This window comes from Lissotriton vulgaris, unplaced genomic scaffold (genome assembly GCF_964263255.1).
Source record: "Lissotriton vulgaris unplaced genomic scaffold, aLisVul1.2 SCAFFOLD_1934, whole genome shotgun sequence".
Taxonomy (NCBI): Eukaryota; Metazoa; Chordata; class Amphibia; order Caudata; family Salamandridae; genus Lissotriton; species Lissotriton vulgaris.
The window spans coordinates 310,167-332,614 of NW_028255570.1; the positions used below are offsets into that span (position 1 = coordinate 310,167).

Genomic DNA, 22,448 nt, shown 5'->3' on the forward strand with positions numbered 1-22,448 from the left:
GTCTGGTTCAAGTTAATCAACTTGGATGGATTGAGACTTGATGCTGTGTTTTCCAAAAATTCTCTAAACCAAAAACCACTACTCGCTCAAACATTGGCAATGCAATTAGGTCAGGCTTTTAAATGAAAATGCCTTAAGTTCCCTTTCCTGCTAGTAATTCACAACTCCCAGCAGGCTGTCAAATGACAGCTGGGGATTTTCTGAAAGGGCTACTAGAGGCTTTAGGAATAAACATGCCAACTTTCTAAAGGTGCATAAAGAACAATTTAAGGTTGTAATGCTAATAAACGTTAAACATTCACCCCTGTACTGAGAATCTTGGCTTAAATCCGTCGTTGTTTTGCTTCCCATGTCGTTCCAGTTTAAAACCAGCCATGTGCAAATCAGTCTTGACACTGTTCCTCGTGAAAATAGTCAGCCCAAACTGCCAGGTCCGGTACTATCTGAATTGGAAACCAGCATCCTGGGACCGGTCTCGGGGCATCGCCCCTAATCAGCGAGGCTAGCTTGACTCTAGTGGCATGGATAGCAGGGGACCCACGTCTGGGTATACCTGTCCCACTCAGGGTGACAAATGAATAAAGAACAATTAATAGCCAAAATGCTGATCAATGTCAAACAATAACCCCGGTACAGAGATCTGGGCCTAAACACTGAGCACACCTGGGGCCCCATTCTTCCCAATGACTGGCATGACCTTGCACCCCGATGAGCCATGGGGATGGTCAGCAACAGGGTCTTCCTGCATTGCACTACCTCACCTGGCAGTGCCATCCACATGCATGATAGAAATTTGTTTTTTTGGGAATCCGTTTCTTGTGCGGGAGTTAATAGTATAACTGGTTACTTTTGTGCAGCCAGATGCAAACATTTTAAATGAACGTTTGAGCAAGTGAACATTTGTTTCACTGTGTTAAGTTACTGTTACAGGGAGGCTGTGAAACGGTAAGAAGTGGCTTTAGTTGGACTGTTTATAGTTTAAACTGGAATTTGAAAATGTTGTAATGTGTGAAGGTGTCTATTAATTCCTTGACAACCAGTGTGTGCGTCAGTAGAAAATATTTTCTCCAGTGTTTGGTCAGTCTTTGGACAAGCATTGGAAGAGGAAATTTTTCATTTTGTACCAATATTGTATCTGTACAGGTCATAGGTTGTCTTTGAGACTGTTGTAGGGAGGTGTGTATGTCTGAATCTATATATGGAGATAGATTGGTGGAGATATAGAGAGAAATATATAGCCAGGGCTTTAATGATTGTTATTGTGCCACACTTACTTTCATTTGCTAGGTATAAATTTGAACCTGCATATGCAACGCGGTAATTTAAAAGCCACCTTTCACACACAATGGTGAGTCGTTCATGAGGCCCTTGCCTTTAATATAACAGAAAAAAACAACATTGCTAAGATAACCATCTACTTGGCTCATTTTAGGTTACTGAGCTGTTCACAGAAAATAAACGGGAGCTGGAAGAGTGCTCCGAAGTTCTGCAAATCAAGGAGAAAGAACTTGAAGACACTCAAAGAAATTTGCATGTGTCCAAACAACAACTTGCAGAGGAAGAGTTTGTGGTGTCTGCTTTGGAAACAACTGAAAAGAAACTCCATAATACTGCCAACAAGGTATCTTGGTTTGTTAATGTTACTATTTCACGTTGAGAAGCTGTTCACTATCCCTTCAAATGTTAAAATTGCATACTTCAACTTTGTTATGGTGGAATGGAGACCGGGACTTCTTAACTCTTCATTTTAGATGGGCTTTCCTCTGCTTCAAAGCAAATTGCAGGTGAACTGAAGTTCTGATTAGCTCCTCTCAATAAAATGGTAGCTCTAGAGTGCATGTCTTTTTAAGCCTCATGCTTCAGCTTTTTTTTTCCTTCGTTTTTCTATGGTGTCTTAGAAACGTTAATTCACAATACTGACCCTGCAAAACATTGTTAGAATACAGCTAGGGTAAGAGACATGGCTGCTATAGACATGGCAGTTTTTGAAATGAAACATCTCAAGTTTCACATCTGCATCCATCGAAGGCATGTTTTATTGATTATGAACGGCGCCAGGTACTTAACTCTTTTTATGTTCAATTTAGAGCCATGTAATTGTGCAAAGTTCCTGGCTCGCTTTGCAGTTTAAGCAGGTAAATTTGGTTGTCTGACCAACACACTTGTGCTGCTGAAACAACCATTTGTTTATCTTGAGTCATTCAGGTACTCTATTCTGGTCTTGATATCTGAAAAGTGATGCATTTCTCCTGAACTTTGACACAAGTACAATCAGATTTAAGATTTCGTTAACCTTTTTAAAAAGTTTGAGGTATACTTTGACCTGTTCAATGTGCATTGATATACTTGGGAGCAATGTCTTATTTATACCTACAAGTCTGCATGGTGAACTGCAAATGAGAACATCTGTCGAGCAATTGGATGCCTGGTGGCACTAAATAATAGGGAACTGAATTTTTATATTTGAAGAATGAGGTCATATAACCGCATATAATCCTGTCCTCGACATATGGTAATATGAAGAGTTTAAATACAGACCTGCTTCTCCAAAAGCCAAAACTGCAGTTGACAGTCCCCGTGTAGGTAACATTCACTGACTAGCATATCTCTGGAGAATGATCAGTAGGAGATCCGATACGAAGACAAACCCTTGCACGTTCATGTCTTGTGGCTCAGCCCACAGGCTGAGTAGGTGTAGTAGTTACCTGATCCCTTTAGCTCCATTTTGGGTCAAGCAAATATTGTTCCTTGACAATTTTGCCAGGTCTGTCAGAGTCTTCATGAATGAAGATGTATTTCCTGATTATGGATCTATGATTGGTTCCACTTCACAATCAGCTTAGTTTTTAAACTTCAGAGGGTTTGGTCACCTGGACATTCCAGAAGAGTGCAAAAAGATGTTTCATAGTTCATGGCCAACCTTCAATCAAATGACAAGTGATTAAATGGTATCAGGAAAAGACTGCTCACTCGCTCTCTAAACATTGCTTCTGGATCACATACTTCCATAACCTTTAAAGCACCTTGGGGCCTTTGTCAAGGGTTGCAAAGCGCTACAGACGTGCATCAATACAATATGTTGCAGCAATTTTTCATGCAAGCGATAGTGAATTAATTCATGAGTTTGTTTCGATTAACTAAAGTTAATTTGATAGTCTTCAAACCACTAGGCAAAACTGGGGTCCAGTTTGGAAGCTATGAATAGGATTTCCTAGTTGGAATTTGCTTTGACAGTGAGTTGATTGCCTCTGGACGTGTCCTAGCTTTCTTTGTTTAGGAAGGCACACTCAGTTATTTTTAAGCATCATTGACCTTCCAGAACCAATATGCTGCCATCCTCCCCTCTGCATGTGATATACATACATTGGTTCTAGAACTTAGCTTTTTCCTAAATCTGAACTGTTACAACTACCCAGGCGAAAGAGACTAAAGTGCACACCTATAGTACAGTGACTTGGATACCATTAGTTTTTCATTGACATACTGCCATCTGCTCTTGCTCCAGCTCTACTTGAAAGGACTATTCCTTTAAGTAGGAGTGTAGGCAATTGAGTTGCAGTGCATGTGATAAGGATCGCAGTTGAGTGAAAGAATATTTTTTATTTTTTGTGATAAAGTAATTCATATTGTAGCCATCAAGTGGACTTTCCAAGCATATTACTAATGGGAAAATGAATAGCACTAGAGCCGCTATTGTCCGTAACGTACTGCCTTCTAGCTTTCATGTATTGAAGAAAATGTTAGTGTCACATCTAATGCAAATTGGTCTGATCTACAACTTAATATTAAAGCCTACTTTCATTACTGAATAAAATATGTTCTTTAGTCACCCATGTGCTAGACTCTTGGGTCTTAATTCATTTTAGTGCTGAGCATTGCAAACCCATTCTTTACCATCTGATGTGAGTGGTGCAGTGAACTGTTGGCTTCATAGTATTTGTTAATTCCACTCAACAAATAATTTGAGAAACAATTTGTAGTTTCCATTTCCATTTTAGCTGTTTGTCATCCTTTCTGTTCTGATTATAGCTTCTGAGTACTGTCCAACAAACTACGGAAGATGTGTCTGGACTTCATGCAAAACTGGATCGTAGGAAAGCAGTGGATCAACACAATGACCATGTAAAGGAGTCCTTCGCAGATCAGATGGATAAACTTTTTAAGAACATTCAAACATCAGTGGATGAGTACAGCGTAAAGCAACAAGGAATGCTTGATTTCTATACCTCATCGATTGGTTAGTATCTGTTCCGTTCCTGGTTGTGAAGGCTGTCAAACACACAATTTGTAAGCTTGCGGGTGGCTGCCTTATAAACTTAAATTTTTCTTTGTACTGAGACCTAAAAGATTTGAGAAGACTTGTGCTCTAAGTCTACCACCAAGCCGGCAATAACATACTCTGACTTGAAACTGCATTCTGATTCCCTCTTTTGCGTCAGACTTTGCAGCCAACTTAATGCGAGCCTTAGGTGAACTAAGTACTTGTCTATTATGCACTTTAAACTGAGTCTTTTCGTATGGTCGAGGGGGAAGACACCCTACTGGTGAACAGCCCAAAAGAGGAGAAACTATGTGTTGAGCTAGAATTCCTGATTTTTCTTTTCTGTTTTACATAATTAACCCATTTTTACCTTGAATAATAAGCTTCTTTTAGCATTTGAAAGTTTTTATTTGAATGCATCATTTTTAATCTGGTTAATGCAAAGGTTTTAATTAACTACACACTCTAACTTCAACTGGAAAAAATGTATGAACCTAACTGCCATCCTGGACCTACCCTTAATAATAAATTTAAACACACCGGCTTAGTGACGGCTGCAACATGGTACGCTGTTTTATCTGGCCACGGTAATGAAGAAATTTGGGTTGGGAAGAGCTCTTTTGTCGGGTTGTTGATCTTCTTTATAGGAACCCACGGGCCAGATTGTTGGTAAATGGGACCTTAACTGACCCCTTTACAATTACTAGAGGTACCAGGCAGGGCTGCCTGCTCTCCCCCCTCTTTATTTGTATATAGAAGTGTTTGCACAAATTCTTAGAGAAGATCTAGATATTCCCTCATTTGTTTTTAGGGGTTGGGAGAAACGGGTGGCACTTTTTGCAGATGACATCCTTATCTAGTCTGACCCGGATAGATCATTCCCTATAGTAATTAAGAGGGCAGAGGAATTCGGGTTGATTTCGGGCTACGAAATCAATGCCACTAAAACGGAAATCATGATGTGGAACATCCCGAATTCTCACCTAACCACGACCTCTTTTATGAGATACTTGGGAATACGGATTACCCAAGACATCGGGAATATTGTTCCGACTAATTTAGATCGAGTCTCCAAGGAGTGTCGGAAGCTTTTAAAATCTTGGCCCTTTCTTCCACTGTCTTTACTTGGAAGAACTAATCTGGTCAAGATGTCTATTTTGCCAAAGTTTACGTTTATTTTTAGTACCATCCCTTTGACATTTGACCCTAAAAAGCTGGATAAATTCCAGCGGGAGATTAATTCTTTTGTCTGGAATTACAAGGTATCTAGGCTGGCCTGGAAGAGGTTGAGGAGAAGGAGGGAGAAGGGAGGGCTTGCGCTGCCATATTTGTTGTATTATGCATGGGCATTTCAGCTGACATACTCCAGGATGCTATTGAAAACACCTTTGGGATCATCTATGGGAGTAATGAACAAGGCCGAACTCCCCCCTGGTGGATTTCTATTTAAATATCGGGACCAGAAATTCTTTAAAAAAGTTAGATTAAAGACTTTACAGTCGGCTGCAATTTCTTGGTTGCAGATAAGGAAGAAGATGGGGCTCTCCTATTTTTCTAACTTTGCCCCATTGTGGGATTCCCCGGGGCAGCCACTATGTTTGCAGGATAGTCTTGTAACTCCCTTTAAAAGAGGCTGGGATCACTAGATGGGGGGAGATATTGGTTGAAGGGAAGTTACTAGAGTGGGAAGGGTTACGGGACAGGGTGGGCCCAACCTTACCTAGATTTAAATATATTCAGCTAGATAGTTTGTTCCGAGCCATGTCTAGGAGAGGAGTCCAGCTGGCGATGCCCAGTAATCTAGAACAACAGTTGGTAGAAAGGTTAGAAGGTGGTAAAGAGGTGGCCACTTGGTACTGGAATATAGTTGAGGAGGTAGAAGGCAAATTTACTCTGCCAGATGAGCTTTGGGGAGAGGAAATAGATATGCTATGTGAGGACTTATGGATAAGGTCCTTTACTCTACTGTATAAGTCAGTCAAACCAGCTTGGCTGAGATGCAACCATTTGTTCACAGTCCATCGTGCCTACCTCTCCCCTCTTAGGCTCTCAAAATTCCAGCCAGGAAAGAAGTGCAACAAATGCAACCTTTTGGAAGCATCGGACATGCATATGTTTAAGGATTGTCCCGCTATTCCACTCTTTTGGGAGGAAGTAAAAGCCTCGTTGAAATCTGCTGAATAAAACATTGACCATTTCCCTCCAACTAATAATTTTTGGGCTTGAGGAAAGGGTGATTGGCCAAGCCAAAACTTTCCTCTTTTATGCAGTCTTGCTGGCAAGACGTCAAATATACAAATCTTGGGTAGAGGCTACTGCCCCAACACACGCAGGTTGGCTAAGGTTGACTTGGCTAGGACGTGTAGTAAAAAATCTTTCTCTTTGGGACCTATTGGTCAAATAGAGATAGGAGTTCTGGGTACCCCCCCCCCCCCCCCCGGGTCCTATGATTATGCCTACTATACTCCATGGACCGTGGGTCGGTGGCTTCTTCGGTAACAAATTTTTTGGTCCCTCAGGTGTAAATACCTTGTTGGAGTAATAATGGGTTTGCTCCTTCTCCTCCCCTTTCCAGCTTTATAGGTTGTCTGCCACTGCTAAGATAATAGTGTGTGGGTAAGTGAGGACTTAAGAGTACGGTTTACCTCACAGGGTATGACACGCATGGTGTTTGGCACCTAGTTATGGATGGAGGATATGGCAAATGAGGACAAAGAAAAACATTGTATGCTGTTTTTAGGAATTTAGGCATTGTGGTATTTGCAGTGTTCATTTCAGGAGCAGATTTATGTACACTTAAACATGTTCTAGGAGCTCTGATATCGATTGATTACAGGGGTTTTATAAGGTTGCTTTTAGTTATCGGTTTATTTATGCTGCAGTATGATGCTGATCCTCCATGTCTTAGTGAAGGATGGAAAATTTCAGTTTTTAATTTTTCTTTAAATCATTCTAAATCCACGTTTTTATGGATTGCGCAGAAAATCACTTGCGTTTCATCCTGCTTTCTCATGAAAGTAAGCATTTCCAAGACTGGGTGTCCATTCCTGATACTGTTAAATAAATTATATGACCACTAAACCCCGCCATTTCAACCCTTGTTTTATCAGTTTTTTTTTTTCACAACTTGATTTTTTTTGTTGACCGCCAAGACAGTAAGAATGTTGCACACTGCATCCAAAGTACGCGTAGAAGTATGGTTATATATGGTTATCAACATTTTTAACAAGGACATGATATTGGTCATGCAAAGAATAAGTTACAAAGAAAGATAACAGAAAAACAGATAATGCGCCAGGTTGCCTCTGCTAGACAGGGCAAAATTTTGCATATATAAGGAAAGTCTTTGCCACCATGTGGTCTCCATCTGTCGTGGGCCGCAATCTAGACATCATTAGAGTCTCCACCTATTATAGAGGCGCCTGTTGGCATCTCCAGTACTGTCTTCGTCAGGCGTTCCACAAATGACTCGGACAGGAGGCGGGGTTGGTGCGTAGTTAATGCCTTGTATGATTGTTTCCCCATATAATGTGCCAGTCACAATAACCTATCTACCTTGAGGATCGGACCATGTTTTAGTGTGTACAAAGGAGTCTCTGCAATGAATTAAGACTGACACCCCAACGTGGGTCCCTAGTGAAACCTTCATGAAAGATCTGTATGTATTCAATACTGTAGAGACATGGCACCCTGGAACCCATGCAATGCGTTTCCTGCAGTAGTAGGACATCTGCTGAGGCGCGTTTGGCCTGCTGAAGGACAGCCCCTCTTAATCTTATCTAGTGCCCTCCGTATATTCCAACTGACTACCTGGAGCCTACCAAAGGGGTCTGTCACAGGGCAGAGTGTGCGAAGTGAATGTAGGGCATGGCTTGTCGTAGGGCATGTAAACCATATGTATAGAAAAGTATGACAAAGCAAATTCACAAAACTGAACAATCAGATTCCCTCCAAATACCTCAAAATAGCTGAAGCATCTGTCACGGGGTGTTTTACATCTGTTCCAACGGGGGCAGGTCGTAACCCCCACACCAATGGATCCCCATTAAACTATCCCCAGTCATAAAGTTCTCAGACGTTGAGAAGAGAGTTATGGGGGAAAAGGCCATTAAACTATGTCATCAGCCGAGTAGACTCAATACTTACGGCCCTCCATCCCCTTGTCGTGATGGTGACGAATCTCGATCTAGATCCAGCTGGGAGCGCCGTGTGATTTTGAACGGCGTCTTGATCGTGATCTACGATTTGCCTTCCGTTTAGGTTTGATCAACTGCTGTGCAGCTTCTCCGGAGGACGACTCAGTCAAGACACAGCATGGTGTGTGGCCAAAAGCTGCTGCCTATCGTACGTCAGGGCAAAGACCTCTCCGTGTGTGTCGAAGAAGTGGGTCGTGACTTGTAGACAACCCTCAGCCAGGCCAGGAAAAGGGGGGCATACTGAATTTTAAGGTCTCGCAGCTGAGACTTTGCGGGAGTGAATGATTGTCGGCGTTGTTGCACCAGCCTTGTATGATCTGGGAAAATTAAGATGTGATTGGAATCATATTGGAGTTTACCAGCCAGTCTGGCCTGCACAAGGATAGTGTTGCAGTCGTGAAAGTTCTAGTCTAGCAATGATGGACAGTGGTCTAGACCCTGGCGGAGGCTTCTGCATCAGGGTGCGGTGTGCACGTTCAATAATGAAACATTGAGATTGAGAGGTTTGAGTGATCCATCCCGATATCCATGTTCTAAGAAACTGCCATGTTGTTGCCTTCACATCCCTCCGGAAATCCCACAAAGCGAAGTTTGTACCTCCAAGCTCTGCTTTCGGCGTCCTCAGCCCTGATCGCAAGACCTTTCATGATAGATTCAAGAGAGGCCACCCTTGTTTGGAGGTATGTGACTGTATCTTCTGTAGTTGATATGCAGGCTTCGGACTCTGTTATTCTGTCGACCGCTTTGCAGAGATCTATGCGGGTGAGTATGCCATCTGGCCCCGCCTTTGGCCTCCAGACTGCAGCATTGCCGCCATAATTGCAGCATTGTCTGGGTTGGTAGAGGCCTGGTTCGCCGACTCTGCCTCCTGCGCCCCGACCCCGCATAGCGATCCAATGTGCACTGTTTTGTGCCCTGTAGCTTGTCTCGTGTTATTTTCAATGGTAGTAGTTGAATGTCGGCCACCCCTGCAGTCGGTAGGCGGCTGTGACTACGCTTTAATCTGCTGTTGTAGTAGTAATGTCACTTGGAGGGAGGGGAGGCGGGTACACCGCAGGAGTCAATCCAGGTAATTTTTGCCTTCTAGGCAGGTGGGAAAACAGGCGTGAAGTTGACCCACACACAGGCTGCACCGGACCTGGTCCGGCCACTTCCGCGCGCAGGTACCTCCTCACCCCCCTAATGGGTGCCTCTGCCCAGCCCCTCTCCTAGATCAGATATAGAGGAGTTGGTCCCCTGCGCACTTTTTTGTTTCAGCACATAAAAGCAGGCACGTGTAGGGCACAGTGTAGGCCACCGATATCCCCTCCGTCAACTCTGAACATTTGTGGGAGCACAGGTCAGCCATAGGCCACAGCAAATATCAGAAGGGTGCAATGTTTAATCTGGCCGTGCGAGCACCACTATCCAGGCCCAGCGCAGTCCCCACTGCCTCGCACCCTGCAGGGACTAAAGTAGATGATGCCTTACTCTCGTATGTGGTAGTGTATTTGAGCAGTCAGGCTTATCAGGAGGGTAGTGTTAACCATTTGTTGTACACATTCAGGCAAGAAATGTTTCAGACCAATTGTTTGTATAAAAAGATATTGTTCTGTTTTATTTCTAGAACCAAGATTCACTTAGTAGCAGGTTAGTTAAACTCTTAATATAATGTTACTTTCAGCAATACAGTGAAAACCGGATTTGCAGGAACATTCAGATTACTTTACTTTATGCAGTTCAGAAAACAGTTAATAATGCATTTTAGTCCTATTTGATTACTTTTAGATTACAGTTCTGGTTTGGTATGATACATACTCCTAACACAGTTTACACTACACAGGACACTTTTAAGCATGTTAACTCTTGTGCACGCAATAGATTACTGTTTTTGCAGTACAAGACAGTTCAACACTTTAAAGATTTAGAGAAAAATCCACCATTCAGTACTATGGGAAAAACGAAGGGTTAAGTTACAAGATAGTGGGGTTGAAAAAGGTGGACACACCTCCCTAACTTGCTAGGTTTTTCCGGACATGGTGCACCCTGCCTTTAGGACTGTAAGTCCTGCTAGAGGGGTGACTTACCCATGCCACAGCCAGTGTTTGGTGTGCATGGCACACAGGGATGTGTGCCATTTCGACTTTTGTTTGTTCTGCAGCAAAACACCCAGTCTGCATTGGCAGGGTAGGGGTCATTAGGTGAGAGGTCTCTGAGGGTGGCATAATGTATGCTGCAGCCCTCAGAGGCCTGCTCTGGTCACTAGGTCCTGGGTACCAGAGTAACCTTTTACCAGGGACTTGGAGGTGACCCAAAGGTGTGCCCATTTAGGAAATAACACAGTTGCTGGGTTCTGCTTAGAAGGATCCCAGCACACAGTCAAGTTGGCATCAGCTATCTGGCAAAGTGTTAAAGGGTTACCGTGCAAAAAGGTTCTCTTTCCTACAACCTTGATAAACATAGTGTTGACCCTGAGACTGCTGGACCTGACTGCTTCCAGTTTCCCCCGACCTAGGTTGTCCCTGTTGCTCAAATGATTGTGACTAATCCAAGATAGTTTTGGTAAGTGGTCTAACTGGAGAAATCATATCTTCGCTTTCCCTCAATAGATTGTTGTAATTTTGGTGTCTATTGCAGATAAAATTATCCTCTACTGTTATAAATTGGGGTCTGATTTTTGTTGTTGTGTTTCTTACTCATTAACTATTTTGGTACTTCCAAATGCTTTACACTTGTTGTTTTATATCTGACCCAAGACTAATGATTTTATTAAAGAGCCTCCCTAGACCGAATGGAGATGGTGATGTGCAGTCTCACAGCCACACCACATAAAAATCTACTTTCCTATATTGGATTGAATTTAAAAATGTATATCTTAATTAAGAATAAGTTGTCACTTTGCTTTACTATGCGTCCTGCCAGCACCCCTGTAACTTTTAATCCTGGAACTCTGGCCTCCCTCCTGAGACTGACAAAATACAGGGGGACTTTTGGTGTGTGGCACGCTGGGATCACATTGACACAAAATGTTCTTAGTTCATCTGTGTAAGTCTCTGTTTGGAGCTTCTGTCAGTTGTGTGCACAGAATCCCAAAATTGAGATTATCTACGAAAGATACGGAGGTGCCATGTGGAATAAACTTCTTTAGACCGTTGTAATCTGTAAAATTAGAGCAGTGGAATTGAAAATTGAATCGTTTTTTCCAGCTCAGACTTATTTCCATAATTGAAGGCGTTGAGAATAGTTCTATTAATTGTGGAGGGTAGAGCCTTTATATGAATATCCGTAGATATAATTTTTTGATCTGAGGACTACGCCTGTAGTTTCAAACTGCTTTTCTGTTCCTTTTGCAATATTAATGAGAAATCGTGCTCCCACTTTTTTACAGGTGAACTCCTTTCTGCCAGTTTGGCAGCATTTCACGGTACTGCATCAACCATAGCAACCACATTTTCCACCTTTGAGGGGCAAGTGTCAGCAGAGGTGTCCCGTTGCATTGAAGCTACTCTGAAACAAGAATCTTTGTCTTTGGACACCAACGATAATTTGCAGAAGTTAATGGTAAGAGTACTAAAAATGATTTGTTTTTATTTTAGCATGTGTAATGCATAGATGCTTGGCATTGGACCTTAGCAACACATTCAGAATAAAAGCTAAAACAAGTAACTGTTTGATTTCCTTAATCTATGTTCACCCCATTCTTCTCACTCTTACCTTGGTCGTCACTGTTTTTTTTAATGCAGTAAACTCTTTAAAACAATGATCCTGTGTGCACTGTCAGGTTTGGAAGCATGGTAGTGAAGATGGGAAATTAACTTTAAGCAGCATACTATCTAAACATTGCAACTAATCCTTTCTAAGCCTTTTCAAATGCATTCTTTATTTCACAGCCCTTTATACTGGAATCCCTTCTCTTACAGCCATCTGTGCCCATCAAACACAAATTCTGAAGCATCAATCAAAACGGATGTTTCCATAGGTTTGGCATGCTGAGACAGTGGCAGTTGGCATAGGCCCCCACTTGTGCATTATAGTTAAGGGTCAGTCGAGTGGGCAAGACAGACACCACAAAAGTGATTATTTATTTTCTTGCTAATGCCAAGCTGATGTTTTCGAGCAGTTTGCTGACACTGCTATGCACCAATGAGATCCATAAACATTATCTTCTAGACATCTATCTGCAGATTCCTTAACTTTTGATCTGACTGTTCCTCATGCCTTTTTCTGTCATACTTCAACAGTTTTTTGTCAGTTGGAACTCGGTTGTCTACTTTTCATTCGGAGGCTTGGGTCATTCCAGGAGCTGTGATAGAGCGCGCGGGTCACCCGGCTCACTAGATTACCAAATTTTCCACGCACTGGGCCCTGGCGTGCATACGATGACAGTGTTTTGCAATGAACCGGGTGAAACCTCTGCCACGCTCTATGAGTAATCGAGTGGGTGACTCTTACACCACTTACTATTCATGTACCTGACTTACCACAGGCACATTTACTCCTGACAGACCAGGAGCTAGCAGTGGATAGGTGATAAGGGTTTTCCTAAAAGGGAGAAAATTCTACTTTACACATTTAATACCTTTAATCTCACTTTAATGTATAATGACCACAGACACCTTGATGGTTTTAAGGGTTTTATATAGTATAAGTTTAGAACGAAAATGCCATTACAAGGAGGCAAATGTAAAGCAATACATCAATGATTAGTATCAAAACAAGGATATAGCTATGGATTAAAGTGAGTATCATAGAGTAAAAGGGAACACTATAGGGCATGAATCACAATAAACATATTAACTAATATGGTTTAAACTAGGACAAGGACGTGAGAAAGACCTAATGTGTAGCTTAATACCTTTATACTAATTCCTAAACCTTATGCTATCTTTACTAACTTCACGACAACCATACTAAAGGAAAGGGAATAAGTGGAACAATCTAGATAAACAGTCTGGTTCAACAATGTCCTAAAGGAAGGGTAAGAAGTGGAACATTTACTAATAATCAATTGCATGAAATTACATTCAAAAGAGACATGGAGAATATCGCAGGCAAGATTGCTTTAATCAGGGGAGGAAAAGTTGAGGGTTATAGTATAGACAGACACCTATACCAATATTTACCTAGGTGGGAATGAGGACTAACCCTGGCCACGGGTCAGTTGGGAAAGAACGGGACAAGGACCCTCAAGGATTCAGGAAATACCAGAAGGTGAGCAGGTACAGCTCATGGACAGTCAGGACAGGATACCCCTCAGGTCTGGGTCAGGACTGGGTTCACCAAGGCACGACCAACCCCTCACAGGTTCGGATGCAACGCCAGCGTTACCCCCTCGTCTGCACGGAATCCGCCAATAACCCCGATTGGGTTTTCGAATCTCCCAGCAAAGTGCTTCACTTAGCACTTAGGACTAATTTCCACCCCTTGGAGTTTGTGGAAAGTTTCAGGCAGAATGCTCCGCAGCACTCTGTATCAGGTACCTATAGAGTTCGTAGGGTCAGTGACAGGTCTGCTACTCGGACAAGTCGGACAATTTCTCTAAGCTTAGCTAGGCTATTTATACAGTTTTAAGTCCCCAAGACCACCCATAAATGTTGCAAAATGACAAAGCCCCATCTTCTGATTGGTCAAGGGAGGTGGTTAGATCATAGGTACCACCTATACTTCACGTGACATTACCCTCCCCCTAACACCTGGGTTCCCAGGCCTACGTGTGGGAAAGTACAATAGTGAAGAAAAGGTTTGCAACATTGTTGCACATTCAGAATAAAAATAGCAGGTCTTCAAGGGCGAAGGTGCGTCAGGAAAGGACAGTCCCCTTTTCAATGGCCAACTGGCCAGGTTCCATTGCTGCACGTCCCAGATCTTAGGTCACGTGATGAGGGATACGTCCGCTTCAATATGGATTCTGGTTACTAAGTCCAGGCCCTCATTTACGCGGTACATGAAAAGTAAGCGAAAACAAATTAATAACACAGAATAAAATGAATACACTGTACACCATGACCAACTACTCTTCATCCCTCATTTCATAATACTTATAGCATTAAGAGTTAGTGCAGAAAAGATGCATATACAAAAGCGGCTTAAGATAGCATAAAGCATGATTAGTGACAAGCGGCCATTTTAACACCACTGCGCATGAGCGAACTTTTCCCTCCAGATTGCGAGTGCGTCACATCACATGGGTATGACCGACGCATGCGCAGACTGGATTTCTGCAAAGCGGCCATTTTATTAATGTGCAAGCTTGATTATGATGAAAAACACATAGGCAAGCCTCCTAGGGACACCCGTGTGTTGGGGAAATACAAATAAAATGACAAACAATCGGAGTTAGTACAGTTATGATTCAGGCGAGGTTCATGAAGAGAGCAAGTCGCGTTACGTGCGAATCCTTGCTCCATCAATCCCCTCTTTGATGATATTTACTATCATCACTACACATGAAAACAGATGCCAACTTCATTCATCCAATTCATCCATCTCAATCTCGACGAACTTATTGTTGAGCTTTCTCTCCGCCTCTCTGTGTGTATGATTGTTCTTTATTTTCTTATATATCTGGTTTCTCAATTCTTCTAATTCTAATTCTTCAGCCTTTCGTTTTCCTCTTTTATTCACTATATATTTTCTGCACTTCTGGCATTTGCAACAGATGATTATGATCAGAACAATCAAACCTATTCCAGCTATTGGCATCAGTATTTTCCATATAAGACTTTTACCTAAGTTAGAGAACCAACTACCTACAGAGGAGAGACCACCAGTCAGTCTCTTCCAGGCACTGTCAACCTCTAATGGTTTGAGTTCTTTTTCCAAATTAGTAATGTTTCTTATATACTTCTTAATTTCGACACTTTTATCAGGAATGTAAGTGCAACAATGTTGTGCCCTCAGCATCCTGCAGACTCCGCCCTCTTTTGCCAATAAGGTATCAAGAGCAAGGCGATTCTGTAAAACCATTGATCTGATCGCAACCATTTCGGTATTGATCATCAGAAATCCAGCAGCAGTGTTAGTTGATAACCGATCCACTACTGTAGATAATTTGCAGATTCTGTGAGTATTCAGAACTACCCCCATTCCAGGTATCAGTGCACTAAAAATATCACCTACAATTTCTCCTACACTTTCACGTTTTCTACGCACTAAGCCATTAGTAATTTCATTGCTTCCAGCTGCATTGTTCACATGGTATATTTTCGGAAAGACAATGCCAAAGTAGCAGCTTCCATACCAGTGATCCGGCAATTTGAAATACGCCTTGTTTCCACATATATAATAAATTCCTGGAAACACAGGTTCTGACCCATTTTTGAAACCCCAACCTCCAATTACCTTGTAATTGTGTTCACACTCGCTGGAACCAATGAATACATTGTTATAATAACTAGTCTTTTCTCTATGAATACAGAGTTTCCCTTTCCGTTCAAAATCCAGCAACAGAGCAGGAGTAACTTCGCTTTGTGAGGTGTTATCCATGTTTTCTGCCCATCTAGGGGTTCGGTTCTTTTCGTCATTTGCCTTTTTCTGAAACTTTTCCCTTCTCTTCTCTGCCATTTTTAAGAACATTTTCTCTTGTGCATGTAAGGAACACGTCAGGTTAGCTTTTCTAGCTTCATCTAAGTCTATGTCACCTATAGTCAGGAAATATTCCCCCATGTAGCGAGTCACTCCACCAAGTGTATGTACAAGGTTCAGATTCCCTCTAATAGGAAGTTCTGAAAAGATAACGTCAGTGTTTGAGTAATAGTACTGTAAAGTGCTTCTATAGAACAAACTAGCTAATATACTACAGGAAATTCCATAGGTCAGGGGTAAATGGTGGTATGTCACGCCTTCAGCTACTGAAGTAGGTAGCATCATGCAGACATAGCAATCTTCTATTTCCATAGCTTCTACATAGTGCACTAAAAGGTTTGCGAAAACATTTAAGTGTGTCCTGTTCTTCATTTGGTGATAATGTAGTTCTCCCTCATCTGATGTTTCTAAGTCAGGTCGTGTATGTCTCAGACTCATTGCATTGTCACATCTTTCTACTCTTCGTGGTGTTTCTTCAGTATGTACAACTTCTGCGTCTTGTGTCGTCAAGTCTGTAGGATATATGTTAGGGTCTTTGCTTATCATAAAAGGTATAAACAGTTAATCCTATCCATATCATTACTATCAGTACTATACTACAGATGCATATTTTACAGCATGTTCTGCAACAGCTAAATCTGGACCTTCCAGTGACATTTGAATCAGACATTTTATCTTACAGGTGGCTTTTCAACCCCTCTTCGTTTCTTCTCAGCAGAGGTTTTACTTCGCTTCACCTCAAGGAGGGTCTTCGTCAGAACTCCGATCAGCAATGGACCCTTCGTCGCTTTTGCCACAGGCTTCGGGCTCATCAATTTCTTCCAACACCAGATAGGTCCACTCAGGGCTCCGATACAGTCTGTTCTGTTTCTTTACTCTGTCGCCCTTTCGGATGGACTTCCCTCGGGATTCTTTTCTTTCACTTTCAGCCCTTTTTTGGTCTTTCAGTTTTTCTTCGACTGTTTTTATTCTTATTCTTAGTCTCTTTACATATCTGGGTTCATCCTTCTTTTCGATCTTATTTGTAGTCGAGGAAACTTGCTCTTCCTCGTGAACTCTTTTGCTTTTTCTTCTTTGTCGCACTATTGCTTCAGCAGTGTCTTTTTTCCTTCCTGTCTGACTAGTTCCAGGTCTTTCATCTATTTCTTCTGCCTGGTCCTTAAGCTGACCTAGTTCAGGTTTAGACTGTATTTGATCTCCGTTTGTGAGTGATTCACTAGACTCTTCTTCCTGAACACGTTCATCTATTTCTAACTGGCCTAGTTCATGCTCTTCGATCTCTTGATTTTCTTCCGCATGAACTTCCGCTTTGACTACTATCTGTCCCTTTCCAGCCTCCTCTGTCTGAGAAGGAGTGTCGATGACTTGATCTGTCCCTACTTGGCCTATTCCCTGATCAGATTTGATGATGGCTTTGATGATCTGACCTTCTCCTTCCTGTTTTGACTCACCTGCGCTGTCCCACTCACTACCTAGGTAAGAGTATTTTCTGGTTCTTATAGGATCAAGAACCTGGTCATCCGCAGGAAACCATTCAACTTCTTGACTTGTGCCTGGTAGTTCGATGTCAGCGGGATCCGGACCCTCTTCTGGAGTCTCCTCAGCTGGACTACCTTCGGCTTCAGTCGCGTTTTCTCCAGTCACCTTCTTCGTGTGACTTGCATGGATCCACTTTGGTACACCAGCACACTTCACAGCAGTTGTGGTGACAAGGATCACTTGTCGAGGCTTGCCCCACTTTGGTCCAAGGCAACTCTTCCGGGTATGTTTCTTCAACACCACGCAATCACCTGGTCTCAGATTGTGTGCTGGAGTTGTAGGCCATTCGACAGCAGTCTCTCCAATCTGGTGAGAGATAGAACGCACTTGGTCACCCAACTGCCTGCAGTATTCTAGCACCATATCATCAGAAATACTTAGCAGTTTGTGTCCAGGTACCCATGCCTGTCGCATCATTCTTCCCATCAGTACTTCATGGGGGCTCAGGCCTGTCTTTCTGTTTGGAATACTTCTCAAGCTCATCAGCACCATGGGCAAAGCTTCTATCCAATTCATTTTAGTGGAGTCACACAGTTTTGCCAGCCTGGACTTGAGAGTGCCGTTTATCTGCTCGACTATTCCAGAAGCCTCTGGATGATAGGCACAGTGCAGCCTTTGCTCCATTTTGAAGGCTTTGCAGAGTTCTTTTAGGACTTCGTTTGAAAAATGTCCACCTTGGTCTGTTTCAATTGTCTCAGGAATTCCAAAGCGGGGGATCAGTTCCCTAAGTAACAATTTAGCTACAGTCAGGGCATCATTCTTCTTTGCTGGGTAAGCCTCCACCCACCGGGAAAACAAGCAAACTATGACTAGGACATATTGATATCCCTTGCACAGGGACAGTTTTATGAAGTCTGCCTGCATCCTAATGAAGGGACCTTCTGCTCTCCCAATGGTACTTTGTTCCACTACTGTCTTCTTTCCTGCATTGAACTGTTGACACACTAAACACCTCTGGCAAAGTTTGTCTGCTGTGCTCCTGAATTTTGGACTGTAGAACACCTTTTCAAACATTTGGCACATGGCATCCCTCCCAATATGTGTTGGTTCATGTATTATCCGTGCCATTGCGGTAACCAGTCGTTCGGGGAGTACAGGCCTATCAGTTACGTGGACCACAACACCATCCCCTTTCCTGGGTTGACATCCATCCTGCCTCCACATGTCCCTTTCTTTCTTGTCTGTTGTCTGCTGTAGTTCTCTCAATTCGTCCCATGTTCCCAACCTTTCAAACAACATCAGTTGGCAGCTGCTTTCACCTCCCCATAATTTAATTAGGAGAGACATTTTATGTCGGGCGCAGTACTGGGCAATTTGGTCAGCATATCTGTTTCCGGCTGTCACCTCGTCATTTCCAGATCGGTGAGCCGCACACTTGACCACAGCCAATTCTTTGGGCAATTGGATGGCTTCCAGTAAGTTTTGTACTGGTTTCCCATTCCGGATAGGAGAACCTGAGGAAGTCATGAATTCTCTTTGCAACCAGAGCTGGCCGAAGTCATGAACAACCCCGTAAAAGTACTGACTGTCAGTATAAACAGTTACTCTTTTGCTTTTCCCAATTTTACAAGCTCTTGTTAGAGCAATGAGCTCCGCTACTTGAGCAGATTTAACTTCGAAAAGATAGGAAGCTTCCAGGGTCTTTTCCAAAGTGACTACAGCATAGGCAGCACTCAAACCTCCATTCTCATGTCTCAAGCATGAACCATCCACAAACATTTTTAGGTCTTCATCAACCAAGGCCACTTCTTTGATATCAGGACGGGGTTTTGTGCTAAATTCAGTCAAGTCTATGCAGTTATGCTCAATTTCATCTCCTGCTTCTACATCAATGGGAAGGGGCAATAGAGTGGCAGGGTTTAGAATGTTGCATCGGGAAATTATTACATTTTCTGCACCAATGAGAATCCTCTCGTACTTAGTCAGCCGACTAGGGGTGAGATACTGTGTCTTAGTTCGGGTGAGCAAGATCACAACTGAATGTGGAACAAATACAGTGACAGGATGTCCCATCACAATGTTCTCACTCTGCTCTAGACTTGTACAGGTAGCAGCTACTGCTTTCAGGCATCCCGGTAATCCAGCAGCCACTGGATCTAGCGTGGCCGAAAAGTAGGCCACAGGACGTCTAATCAGACCATGTTCCTGGGTTAAGACCGAGAGCGCACAATTGTCTCTCGTGTCACAGAACAGTTCAAAGTTCTTAGTGTAGTCAGGCATTCCTAAAGCTGGAGCTGTGCACAGACAATTTCGCAATTTTACCCAAGCAGTCATGCATTCATCATTCCAACAAACTGGGTCTTCTGCTCCTTTCTTTGTCATGTTAATCAAGGGTTTAGCTATAGCCGCGAAACCCACGATCCACTGTCTGCAGTACCCAACAACTCCTAGGAACATTCTTACTTCTTTCTGGGTTACTGGTAGTGACATTTCTCGAATGATCCTGATCCTTTCTGAAGTGACCTTTCGGATCCCTTTCTCTATCTGGTGCCCCAGATATTTTACTGAGGTTTTGCAGAACTGTAGCTTGTCTGGCGAAACCTTATGTCCTCCCTTTCCTAGGTGATTCAGCAAGGCAATGGTATCAGTGACACAGTCGTCTTGACTTCTAGACGCTACCAGCAGGTCATCTATGTACTGCACCAGGACAGACTCTTTAGGCAGTACCAAAGATTCAAGGCACTTCTTTAGAATCTGGTTGAAAATCGATGGACTTTCGGTGTACCCCTGGGGGACACGATTCCAGACATAGACCTGGCTGTTGAATTCAAAACTGAAAAGGAATTTGCTTTCTGGATGCAATGGGATGGAAAAGAAGGCATGGCACAGGTCAATGACAGTGAACCATTCCGCATCCCAAGGAATTTGATACAGTATTACTGCAGGGTTTGGTACTATGGGACAGCAAGGTACTACAATTTGGTTTACCTTGCGCAGGTCCTGCACTACCCTGTACTTTCCGCTAGGCTTCTTAATTCCAAGTATGGGCGAATTACAGGGACTGCTCATCACTTCCTGAATGATGTTTGCTTTGAGCAATCTGTTTAATTCCTTTGCAACTCCTTCTTTCACTTCTGCACTCATTTTATACTGTTTGGTATTTGGGTATACAGCATTTGCTTTTATAGCTATTTTTACTGGGTCTACATTTGCCATTAAGCCTACATCTTTTCCAGTAAAATCCCAAACTTCAGGTATTACGCTCGATTGCAGTTCTTCAGGTAGACTTTCAATGGACATGGGCTTAATATCTGTGTCGGGCCTCAGTAACATCAATTTATACAGGCCATCTTCATCTGGGGTCTGAATTTCAACACCATTTGGTGAGCAAAAGATGGTGCAACGCATTTTGCACAACAAATCTCGTCCTAATAGGTTCACGGGACTAGAATCACAGACCACAAATCTGTGCATTTCCTTGAAATTCCCTATGGAAATTTCCATAGGCTCAGTTACCGGAGTACTGATTATCTGATTTGAAACTCCCACTACTTGGATAGCATCTCCCGAGAGGGGTAGGTTAGGAACGTCCACTGTTCTTACAGTGGAACGGGTAGCACCAGTGTCCAACAGAAAGGTGACATCTGTCCCTTCAACCTTTCCTTCAATGTATGGTCCAGTCTGGTCTACCGGTAAGGAAGCGCCAAGCACGCACTCCTTGTCCTCCCCTCTCAGGCCCCGTCAGTATTGATCCTCACAGAGAAAAGTATCATTTAGCAGGTACTGAGGAATGGGTGCATTTCTTTCATTCTCTCTTGCCCACACTTCGACCCTTTCATTCTCTTGACCCTGATTCCTATAATTCTGTCTAGGAGCGCGTGGCACTGGGGGTTGATTTACCTGCTGTTGGGTCTTTCGGATCCCCTCTTTCTGCACCTGTGGATTTAAACCATTTACGGGGGCATTACCAGCCTGCAAGTGCGGACATTTATCTCTCCAATGCCCCATCTGACCACATCCGTGACAGGGGAATTTTTCCATAGCATCTTCTCTACTCATTTTTACCCGGGGCCTGCCTCCACCCCCAGTATTCGGATTTGTAGCATTATTACTGTTAGTCATTTTACTTAACTGTTTTTCTTGTTGTTCAGCTAATTTCACCTGAGCCCACATCACCTTCTCCTTTAGGGCTTTCTTTTTGTTCTCGATCTCATCTTCGCAGTATTTGGCATATTTGAGAACATCATCAATGGGTTTCCCTTGCCAACTGATTTTGTTATCTCTAATCCACTGGGATATTTCAGGTCTCAATCCCAACACGAATCGATAACTGAAATGGGTCATATCCTTCATGTCCACATTATCGATTCCACTGTAAGTTTTGAACACCTGTAGTAACCTTTCATAAAAGGAGTGGACTGATTCATCACGTTCTTGGGTAGTTCTATCTATACGGGTCCAATCTGTTTCTTTTGCAGGTACCTTTTTCTTTAGGTATTTGTATGACTTGGTTATATTTTCTCATTACTTCAGTTGAAGGAGCTCCAGTTACAGAGTCTCTCTCGTACTCCTCATTGGGCCAATCGATTTCGATTTTGCACTCGGTCCATAGGTCCACAGGTACTACAATGTCGAAAAACCCATCCAGGTCTTTCAGGAGACATTTCTGAACCTTTATGAAGCGTTCAACCTGTCGGTACCACTCAACCGGCTTCTCCCTCAATTTAGGGAAGTCATTGGTAAATGACACTATATCTTGTCTGGACCAAGGGACATGGACATATTTTCCCCCTGGGACTTCCCTCATGGGACATAATTTTTCTGGTTTGTCAACTTCTTGTAGGACGTACTCAGCAGTCCGTGGTCTCTCCTTGCTATACTCCTTTTTCTTTGCCCATCTGGCTTTCCACTTGTCTAGATCTCCCCATTTCTGTGCTAAGTTTATCAGT

At 42.8% G+C, this 22,448-nt stretch overlaps 1 protein-coding gene across 1 annotated transcript in view; it reads left to right on the top strand.

Annotated features, from left to right (window-relative positions):
* The window catches only part of KIF11 (kinesin family member 11), a 298,525-nt gene that overhangs the window by 140,956 nt on the left and 135,121 nt on the right, over positions 1-22,448 (top strand). Inside the window, exons 13-15 of the mRNA XM_086951983.1 lie at positions 1,433-1,621; positions 4,030-4,237; positions 11,825-11,997. Of these exons, the coding sequence (XP_086808109.1) occupies positions 1,433-1,621; positions 4,030-4,237; positions 11,825-11,997 (570 nt within the window). The remainder of the gene's footprint in view (positions 1-1,432; positions 1,622-4,029; positions 4,238-11,824; positions 11,998-22,448) is intronic.